General features: G+C 44.8%; 1 protein-coding gene across 2 annotated transcripts in view; it reads right to left on the minus strand.

The window, feature by feature from the left end:
* PBLD (phenazine biosynthesis like protein domain containing) overlaps window positions 1–8,490 on the minus strand; it is a 44,435-nt gene extending 35,945 nt beyond the window's left edge. For both annotated transcript variants that reach the window (XM_029609671.1, XM_029609672.1), the window contains exons 1-3: window positions 8,340–8,490; window positions 6,655–6,754; window positions 1,445–1,543 (exon numbers count right to left, since the gene is read on the minus strand). In XM_029609671.1, coding sequence (XP_029465531.1) covers window positions 1,445–1,543; window positions 6,655–6,754; window positions 8,340–8,423 — 283 coding nt within the window. In that variant the 5' untranslated portion in view covers window positions 8,424–8,490. The remainder of the gene's footprint in view (window positions 1–1,444; window positions 1,544–6,654; window positions 6,755–8,339) is intronic.
* Window positions 8,491–11,265: the final 2,775 nt, after the last annotated feature.

Here is an 11,265-nt window from a genome sequence, read left to right on the forward strand (position 1 = left end):
AATCACTCTGCAGCGGCCAAGCCTGTCTGCTTCTGATCCTCTCTGTGTCCTGCTCTGTCTGCTCTAACAGTCTCCTAAGGCTTTCTGCTCCTTTCTGCTTCCTGCTAAATTTTTGAGGGGTTGAGCTATCTCCCAGCTCAACTGCTTGTTTACTTTTCTCCCTTGTCCTCAGGTTTTGTCCACAACTTTTTTTTTCCTGCTGGTTGTTTGCTTTCTTGCTTACATTTCCTTCCTGCAAATGGCTCTGTGGATCAGCAATTAATTAAACGCAACAAAACAGGCTCTCTGTTAGCGCCAATGTGGCTCTGACTCTCTCTCTCCCAAGATCATTCTTCAAGGGCCCAGGCAATACATTCTTTTTTTTTTTTAACCTTGTTTCATAAATAAAGGATATAGTTTTACTGTTATGCTCAGGCTTGTGAACCCTTGGGCCGACGGGAGGATGGTATACCTTGGAGGAAGATCCGTAGGTTCTCCCGTCGGGTGGCGAGGCAGGAACCGAAGATGTGATCAGTGGACCCTCAGCACTGTAGACAGGCGTGAATGTGGAGGCGGACGAAGAGTTGTGACGTCGAGGAACAGAGATGTGTCTTCGCCACTGGAAGTCCGCGGTCCCCCCGGGAGGAGCCCGTAGGGACCCGGACTGCTGGACTTAGGTGGACCTTTGAGAGGTCAAAGAGCAAACGTACGGTGCAAGGGCCAACTGGAGCTACACCCCTGGAAACCCGCAGTCCCCCCGGGAGGAGCCCATAGGGACCCGGGCCACTGGGACTTAGGTGGGCCCTTGGAGACGATGGTCAGGAGGAAGTCCAAGGTCGAGTGCCAGAGGGTCGCCGCTTACCAGTCCGAGGTCACACACCGAGGGATCACCACTTGCCAGTCCGAAGTCAATACCAGGAATCACCGCTAGCCGATCCGAAGTCAGGAACCAGGAAACCAAGACAAGCTGGAACAAGGAATCAAGACGCTGGAACTCACCGAAGCAAGCAGACTCAAACAACTCTCACAGGAGACGTTGCCAAGTCAAGGAATGGTCAGAGGAAGTCTCCTTTTATACTTCCTCTGGCCCTGTGGATAGGAATCAGCTGAAGGCAATTAAAGGGACGAGGTCCCTTTAAATCTAGTGAAGAGGAGCAGGGATGGCTCCGATCCCGGCGGCAAGACCGGAGGTCCGCACCGCCGCGCGGGGGTGCTGAGCCCAGTATAGGGCAGTCGGCCCAGACGCTGCCATTGGCCTGGTCAGAAGAAGAGGTAGGGGGCCGCGCCTGCAGAACACAACATTTACTTTTTGTCAACATTAATAGGAAACAGTAAAATGTCAGACTCCATAATTTAGATGCAAATATAGGGCTTCATTTGCTAAGCATGTTTCCCATAGACATAGAATGGAAGAAAAGCCTTAGTAAAACCAGGCCCATAATTTGAAGGAAAATGAATACATTACATTTCTTATGGAATAACACAGCAGCTGATGCCAGTGTTGCATGTCCGCAGAGATCGACTTCATTAGCAGGGGTAAACCAACGTAATCCAAAACAGGAACCTTAAAAAAAAACAAAAACAAAAAAACATTTACAACTGTGATGTTTATCTCCTTTGTCACAACACACAAAATAGTCCAGGCCCCTAGTTTTTGTGTAATTCTGTGTGTGCAGAAATTGCTCATTTCTGTGAAGAGCAGATGTGCACCAAAGCAGGAGAAAAATCTCAAGGTGATCGTTTCTGATGATCTCAACTTAGCGAAACAATGTGATAAGATGATGGTCAGAACCAGGGGCGATGCTAGGTTGCCTAGAGAGAGGCATAATCAGTAGAAAAAAAAAAAAAAAAAAAGAAGTGATCATAGTGCCTCTCTACAAGTCATTGGTGAGGCTGAACCTAGAGTGCCGTGTTCAGTTCCGGAGGCTGTATCTCAGCATGGATATAGACAGGCTAGGTCCAGCGAAAGGCAACTAAAATGGTGCGGGGTGAAAGACCTCAAGACATATACCCCTAAAGAGAGAAGAGACAGGGGGGATATGACAACGAATTTAAATACCTAAAAGGTATTCATGCATCAGTAGCAAACTTTTTCAATGGAAAGGAAGTAATAGAAATAGGGCACATGATATGAAGCTTCAGCATGGTAGACTGAAGGATGCCAGGAAATGTGTTTTCATGGAGCAGATGGTGGATGCCTGAATTCCCTTTCCAGAAGAGGTGATGGAGACAACAGAAAAGGTGTGGGCTAAACAGAGGATCCCTAGTGGCAAGAAAATGGTAATGAAGCACTGGGGCAACCTGCACACAGTGGCAATTGCATCCTAAAAGACACATGGGGAAGAGGGAGTGGTTGTCTGGTTCCATATGGAAATCTGTACGCACAACTATCCAAAGTGAACAAAATGCTACTGAGTAGACTGGATGGGCCATTTTGGTCTTTATCTGCCATCATTTACTGACTTACTATATTGTGCTGAATCTTTTTTTATTAACATTTTCATATTGTAATAATACAATTTTACATCAGTAGAAGAGTTAAAACTAACAATGATCAACAATAACAAAAAATAAATCAAATTATTTCTTTAGCAGAAGAAAACTTTGAATTTTTTGAGATTGCCTTGGGCAAAAAGAACATAAGAAATTGCCATGCTGGGTCAGACCAAGGGTCCATCAAGCCTAGCATCCTGTTTCCAACAGAGGTCAATCCAGGCCACAAGAACCTGGCAATTACCCAAACACTAAGAATATCTCATGCTACTGATGCCAGTAATAGCAGTGGCTATTCCCTAAGTAAACTTGATTAATAGCTGTTAATGGTCTTCTCCTCCAAGAACAGGCAGGATAGTCATGTCTTAGTGAGATGAAAAATCCTTGTTTTCTCTGAGAGACTGTGATTATTAATGTCCTTAAGGTTTGAAAGGATGTGAATGAATAGGATGTTAAACTAAGCATTGTTTACTAGTAGCAAAGTAAATGATGGCAGATAAAGACCAAAATGGCTTGTCCAGGCTGCCCAGTTGAGATTCGTCTACCTTGAATAGATGCGCATAAAAATTCCCAGATGCAACCCTCACTATCTCTTCCCTCTCCCATGTTTTCACCTGTTCTCGCAACTGTTTTCCTATCACTGCCTTCCATATTTGTCCCAAGCATGACCTCCATCACCTCTGCTAGTTAGGGCTTGCCTTTGAGTAGGGCGAGCTGGCAGTCATCCAAGGCGCGATGAGATGAGGGGTGTCCTGGGCACCGCCTGTTGGGCTGGTCTGGGGTGCCAAGAAAAATATGTGCAAATGGGGGGGCCTGGGACTCATGGGCCAAAGACAAGGCTGGTGCCAAATAAAATGAAGAGGGAGCCTGGCAGGGAATCCAAGCCTCACCATTCAAAGAAGGGATTTCCCAGAAGAGAAAGAAAAGGGACAGCAGAGTTCCCCAGACCCTGTCAGCATAGACCCAGAGGAACCATGGCTTTTCATGTTGTACAACCCTTAGCTGTCACCACAATCTGCCCTGTAGCTCCTCTCTCTTGTCCAACTACACTGTCTGCTGGGTGGTCGGCAGTGGAGGTAGGTGGGAGATAAAGCATGGGAGGGTGGACAAAGCATGGGTGTGAATAAAGGGGAAGCATTCATGGTGGGGATGAATTGGGGAAAAGAAAGGAGGAAAGAGGAGGTGGAGAAAGTATGAGAGTCAGTGAGTGAGTGGGGGGAGGGAGAGCAGGTGGGGACAAGCAAGTGGGAGTGGGTGGAGGAGGGAAATAGCTGGTAGAGTCAGTGAGGGAAGTGTGGAAGGGGATGGGGAGGAGGAAGAGACTGTGAGGTAGGGGGAGTGATCATGAGGTCAGGTGGAGTGGAGAGGGTATAAGAGTGTGGGATATCCTATAAGGACCCTCCTTGAAAACATCCCCCCCATATATATATATATATATATATATATATATATATATATCCCCTTCCAATCACTCACGAGCAAGTGCAAGACATATACATGCAGATCACAGAGTCATAAAACGCAGACTTTGAAGTTGCCATGCAATTCTAGATTTGTTGGGTATGGTGAGTTGTAAAGAGAAACGTCCTTGCTCTATTGTTGGGGAATGTGGTGCGAGTATTACAGAACTGAACCAGGATTACAGGATTTAAATTGAAATTCTGTCCTATCTTTTACTGAAACCAGACTTCACTCTCATTTAGAAGAATTGGTTGAACGATTCTTCAGCTTGGAAGAGAGATGGCTGAGATGGGTCATGAGAGTTTATAAAATCATGAGTGGGGTGGTACAGGTAAATAAAGTGTGGGGAGACCCCCTTTTTGGTTTCTAGTTGCACAAGATGTTCTAGATGTGGAGACCTAGGATTTATTATGATTGACCTGTTGGGAAATGTTTGAATGTCTATATGTGTAGTAATAACAAATGACTGCAGGATGGCATTTTTAGAGAACTGAACATTGTAACATGATGTGGTAATATGATTTGGTTTAAGGGATGGTGAGTGTCCCCTTAATAACCCAGGGTGTGTGATTGGTGGAGAAGGGTTGAGCAGGAGGTATAAAAGGGGTTTGGCAGGAGATTACCCTTTTGCTCATGCCTTATCTGTATAGGACCTGTAAAAGAAGAGACCTCCATGATGTAGTGGCCTAGAGTGGTCAGCCTGCAGACTGGTGGGCCTGGGGACCCTCCCAGTGAGAAGAAGAGCCCTGCAGGGGCTTTTCCCTTCAAGGGGAGAGGGCCAAGGTCATGGAATGAGCGAGTTTTTTCTTCCTCTCAAGGAAATAATCAGAAGCTGTGGTGAAAATGAGGCAGTTCCTCCCTATGAGAAAAATGGTCAGAAGCAGCAGGAGTATGGGGTGATTCCAAAATGAAGAGTGCCCCAAGGGGTCTATTATTGCATGGAGGATACTGGGGAACCCTGCACATTATGTGAAGTATGAAGAGAGAGTGGGAAATTGGGATCCAAGGAGTTGTGAGTAGTTCTGGGAAATGAAATAGCATATTCCCAGGATTTGAATTTTGATGTGGTATTGCCGGGGTAGACCAAGGGAGAAGACTGAGTGCATAAAGTGTCTGTAGAAAAGTCTAAGGGTGTGAACCCCATTCCTTTATTAGAGTACTGAGACTGAGGTATACTTAAAGCTGAGGGGGTGGACTCGAGTAACACAAAAAATATTTTTTCACAGAAAGGATGGTGGATGCATGGATCAAACTCCTAATGGAGGTGGTAGAGACAAAACCAGTTATTGACTTCATGGGATAAGCATAGAGGATCCTCAGAGATCAAATGAGCTGTGTGGTTCTGCAGCATATGAAGGGATAATGGTCAGATTATAGAGGCCTGATGACTTTATCTGTAGACCAAGGGAGAAGACTGAGTGCATAAAGTGTCTGTAGAAAAGTCTAAGGGTGTGAACCCCATTCCTTTATTAGAGTACTGAGACTGAGGTATACTTAAAGCTGAGAGTTGAGCTTCACCCTTATAGTTTGGGGTGGGTTGACAAGAGAAAGAAAAAAATGTACATGTGGAATGTAAATCCTATGTTCCTGAGAACCAGTGTGGGGGAGGAGATATTAATCCTGACTGTTGTATCCCATTAATTATGAATATTCAGTATTGATGATTTTTCCCTAAGGCAATGCATATATAGTTGCTGGCGGGATGACCCAGAAATAAAGCTGGTATTCTGAAAGTGGTAGCTACTTATGCTTTATTTAGGCCAGCACTAACCGATAGTGTGGAGCCCGAATTCATGGAGGGGAGGAGGATGGTGTCCTTCCTGTCCATTCAGTAGAATAGTTGGAAGTTACCCCTCTTGTCTCTACTCAGGTCCTCTTCACCATCTGCACGACCAACACATTGAACCAATAAATAAATTTGGGAGATTCCTCCCATCATTTTATCTACCACATGAGGAGAGGGAATACAAAAGGCTGATTACCCTAACAAATAATATTAAAACTAACAATCAACAGATTTAACAATGAAACTAACAATCGACAGATTTAAAACAAACCATATGTAACCTCTGGGCTGAAGTCTTCAGTTAAGACTCCATGAGCACACTATTTTCAGGGGCCTACAATATCCTCACCTCCCCCACCTCCATGCTGGTATCTAACTCTCCGCTGGTGTCTAACTCCGCTGCTAGTAACTGCTCATAGATTAGCCAAACTTGCAGGCTTCCAGTATTTTCACCTTCATCTTATTTTAAGAGAAGCCTAAGTATACAGGATTCAGTCTCAGCCAATAACTGGACTTTACTTACTGAGCCCGTCAGATGGGTGTCGCCCAGGTTGGTAGCAACACAGATTTGCTCATGGCTGCTCCAGACTCCTCCCCACTGGTGGTGGTCGTCAGTTTGGCTGTAGAAGTATTTTGGGTCCATACTATTTTCCAGTCATACATTAGGGAACCCTTTACACTTGCAACCCTCATTGGGCCAGATGTACTAAACGTTTTCTTCTGTTCTGTGCTTATGGGAAAAGTGCGGAGACAGATTTAGGCACAAGCTACAGTTTAGAGCCTCAGATTGTGAGGGGCCTCTCAATAAAATAATTACTACATTTACATAATGCTACCGGGCCACTTAAAATTTACATAGTTTCAGGCCTCTTCATGTTTTAAACCAGCCCTAGGAAAGGTTAGAGGATTATGGTGAAAGGGGCAAAAAGGTTTACTTTTACTAAAGTCGTCAGTGGGTGCCAGTCTTCTGATGAAGGCAGTTTCTGACAGGTTCATTTCTGCAGCAATTTTCTGGTGCAAATCCTCTTCTAGTTCCTAAACTCGAGACATTGAGACAAAGTTAAAACAGAGGGTAACCGATTCAGTATAAAAACATTCACATCCCTTTTCGTCCCCCTTTCTCTCACTTCATAACCCTTCTGGCAGAGAACGGGAGGGAAATCTCGTCCTAAACTAAAACCCGGCACTATTCTGTCATGATTTGGGTTCGCCACTACAATGGCAGCCTCCTTTTCTTCCCACGTTGAAGCCTGAGCATAGGGCAACTGGGGCTGTACTTTGTAAGGGAGGGAGGGGAGAGAGACGTTTTGGTACTGTACAGTATGATCCTCTTTCTACCTTACCAGGCACGAGACACTCCCACCCGCAGGACAGAACAGGGGCAGTCTCTTATCTGTTTCCATGCAGTGCTGCTTACATCTGGTAGCCCTAAATAAATAACTAGTAATAGTGAGCAACATTTCTTTCCCATCTCTGCCTCCTCCTCCTCTGCTGGCTTCAATCAGAAGTCTGAAAACTCAGGGCCCGAGGCTTGCAGGACCCACCAGTTTAACATATTCAGACTTCAGCTATCAGAGAAAGCAAACAAGATAAAGAAATGCTGCTCTCTTCACCGTCTGCTGGCAGAAGGGGGTGGGGGCTAGGAGAGGATCATAGGAGTACCTATATGTTTGGGGAGAGGAATCTCTTTCCAGAAATTAAATAAAAACCTGAAGGAAAAAGACGAGCTTACTGATTGTTTAATCATCATCTGAATAAGTTAAAACATTTGCTAGGGTTGGCCCAGTGGCTCAGCAGGAGATCTGGATTCGATTCCTGAACACGGGGCTGTGGAAGCAGCACACACAGGCTGGTGGGTGGGAAGGACTCCTGCCTAGGGTCTGCTTCAAAAGTCCACTCGCAGGGAGCTGAAAGGGAGCTGCCATTTCCCTTTCTTGTCCAAGGACTGTCACTGCAATAGCTAGGTGCAAATAGAGATAAACAAACAGATGATAACCCCTGGTGGCAGCCTGCAGCTGAAGGTCATGGCACCCTTGGGTCCCTGGAGCTGGAAGACCAATATTGAGCAGCAGTAACTGCCCGACTAATAAACAAAATGAAGAATTCGCAAATTCCTTCAGAACTTACTCACCAACTTCAAAATGAATTTGCTATATATTCCTCCCCATTGACCCCACAATAATTTTTTCTCGGCTGAAGTCTCATCCTTCATCCCACCATGTTGCAGCCCTTTCATTCTCCTCCCCCCACACTCTCACCGCCTCCAGAAGCAGACCCCCTCGCCACCCCTGCTGCTTCATCCCCGTTTTCATTCGAGACTTTGGAGCTCTCCTTCTCCTCCCAGAGCCCCGACTGGGGACCAAGGCTGCTGAGGCTGACAGTTCCCAAGGTCCTCCCTTAGAGACTGAAGACAATTCCTCCTACTACAGGGGCAGCCTTACCAACTGCAAAAATACACTGACCCCAGCTGAGTGAGCAAGTGGATTTCGTTTGACACCCGGAGTTTAAAAAAAAAAAAGTAATTATTTTGCTAATATTATTTGAGACTGTAAGCCTCTGCTCATATTTCATGAAGGTTTTGTACAATTAAAAAATAAAGCAATAAAACAAGATGTCATACCTGTTCCAAGAGACAAACTGCTGCAGGGTTTCCAGAAAAGGACTCCCTTGTAAAGGCATCAACAATGAATGTGGAAATCTGCATAGTCTTTCAACAGCTAACCCGAGTTTGCATTCAGAACCTGTCTCTTGCACACTTGCAAATACTGCAGTGTCTTTATGTTATTCCTCAAACTGTTAATATTTTACTAAGTGTTCAGAAAATAAATGATAACCATGTATACTGTAGTTTAATATTTAATTTCATTCCTGGGCTGGCCAAGGCTGAGGATTACTGCAGAGGCAGCATTCATGGCCCCTGGAAAGGAGGGGAGCATTAGCCATCACTCAACAGTAACACCTAGGAGCCAGAGCTAGGGACCATTTTAGCCTAGAGAGAGCCCATGACCAAATACTGTTGCTATGATATTCGAGTTGAGGTGGGAGGGCAGTGCTGGCACTACCAGAGGTGCAAACCACATAAAGGGGCAGAAAAAGATCAGAGGCCCAGTGCCCGAATAAGCAAGGGAAAGACCTGGCAGGGCTGCTGGTGGAAAGGGAGGAGAGCAAGAGGTCCCAGTGGAGCCCCCACCTATCAGCAGCCAAAGAAAGGAGGAAGACCAGATAGAGGACATGCAACATTTTCCTCTAAAGAATTAGCAGAATATTTTCAAAGTCCCTTTTAATATATATAATAAGAGTAGCGAAAAGTGCCCATTATTGCTTGGGTAGTCTGGGCTATAACAGCCTGTATGTGTGTGCCTGTGGGAATATAGGGAATCTGTCTATATGTGTACATGTGCCTGTGGACAGCAAGATCCAAAGCAGCATGGTTTTACTAGAGGTAAATCTTGTTAGAGAAATCTGATCAATTACTTTGATTGGGTGACCAGAGAGTTGGATCAAGGGAGAGTGGTAGACATAGTGTACTTGAATTTCAGCAAGGCCTTTGACATGGTTCCGCATGCTTGGTATGGAACCTAAAATGATTACCCTTTGTCACCACCCAGTCAATGATAAATGGAGGTTCTCTGAGGAGGGGGGATGTTACTAGAGGCGTGCATGAGGGATCGGTCCTTTGACTGGTTCTTTTCAACCATTTTCTGAGTAACAAAGGGAGGATTGTCGGTAAAGGTTTATCGTTTTGCTGATACCAAAATTTGTAACAGGGTGGATAGCCAGGAAGTTGTGCAAAACATGAGTTTCGCTAGATCCCTCCTCAAGGAATGGTCTATGATCTGGCGGCTAAGATTTAATGCTAAAAAAAATGCAGAGTAATGAATTTAGGATGCATTAACCCAAGAGAAAGGTACAGTATTGGAGGTGAAATTCTTTTAAGCACAAAAGAAGAGTGGGATCTGGGGGTGATTGTATCTGATGATCTTAAGGTGGCTAAACTGGTGGATAAAGTGACAGTAAAAGCCAGAAAAATGCTTAGCTGCATAGGGAGAGGAATGGTCAGCAGAAAAAGGGAGGTGATATTGCCCTTTTATAGGTCCCTGGTGAGACCTCATATGGAATACTGGCATATAATTTTGGAGACCACACCTTCAAAAGGATATAAACAGGAAAGAGACAGTCCAGAGGATGGCTACTAAAATGGTCACTGGTCTTCGTTCTAAAGCATAGGGTCCCACACCTGTCCTGGAGGACCCCCAGACAGTTGGGTTTCAAGATATCCACAATGAATATGCATGAGATAGAGTCTGCATGTTATAGAGGCAGTGCATGCAAATTTATCTTATGCATATTCATTATGGGTATCCTGAAAAGCCAACTGGCTGGGGGTCCTCCAAGACAAGTTTGGAAACCACTGTTCTAAAGCATATGGGGATAGACAAAGATCTAAACAAGTATACCCTGGGGGGGAAGGCAAGACAGGGGAGATATGAAAGAGGCATTCAAATATCTCTAAAGTTTCCATGCACAGGAGGTGAGACGCTTTCAACAGAACAGAGACTCTAGAACAAGGAGTCATGCGATAATATTGAAAGTGGGTAGGCACAGGAGTAATCTTAGGAAACATTTCTTTACAGAAAGAGTGATGAATGCATGGAAGAGTCTCGCAGTGGAGTTGGAGACAAAAACAGTATCTAAATTCAAGAAAGCAAGGGATCTCTGAGGAAGTGATGGCAATTATAATGCTAAATTAATTGGATAGATGGGCAGACTACATGGGGCATATGATCTTTTTATGCCATCATGGTTTGGTGTTTGTGCAGGTACCTGTATGTATTCGTGCAAGCTTGTGTGTGCCTATGCCTGCCTGCCTTTGCATGTGGGAGCATGACAGGTAGGGCTTCACAGACAGAACATATTATCAAACAGTAACTAACATTGCTAAGGTTATCTGGTCAATAACAGCCTGTATGGGGGAGGGGATCTACCTGCATGTGTATGCAACAGTGCTTTGCAAACAGAGCATATTGTCTTTGCACAATGCATTTTCCACTGTGTTGAGTGCCACCTGGTTGCCACAGACACGACAGTATGACTGACTCAAGCCTTTTATATATATTTATAGCTATATATTTGTAACCCCATTTTGAGGTAACAGTTAACTGCTAACAGGGCCATAAAAATTTGTTTCTTAGGGCTGGCTTCACTCACACTAGCTCTCTCACAAATCTCTTCCCCAGGGCCTACTGTAGGTTTATTTTATTGATGGGGGGAAGAAATTTCTCATTCAGGGGCCCTGAGTAGTAGAGGTGACAGTGTAGCTCTTTTTCCCTGGGAGAGGTATAAATCCTTTACCATGGAGGATACTTGTAGGTACAAATAAAACACTCAGATTTGAGTGTACAAAGAGTAAACTTTATTGAAGGTGAATCAGATAAGAGAATGGCACAGTTCTTAGTACCACTGATAACTTTTACTGTTCATAGTCTTTTCTCTACCTGTGCAAGGGTCTCTTGCTTCTACGCAAGGAAAAACACTCACCCTCAAGA

This window comes from Rhinatrema bivittatum, chromosome 7 (assembly GCF_901001135.1).
Source record: "Rhinatrema bivittatum chromosome 7, aRhiBiv1.1, whole genome shotgun sequence".
Taxonomy (NCBI): Eukaryota; Metazoa; Chordata; class Amphibia; order Gymnophiona; family Rhinatrematidae; genus Rhinatrema; species Rhinatrema bivittatum.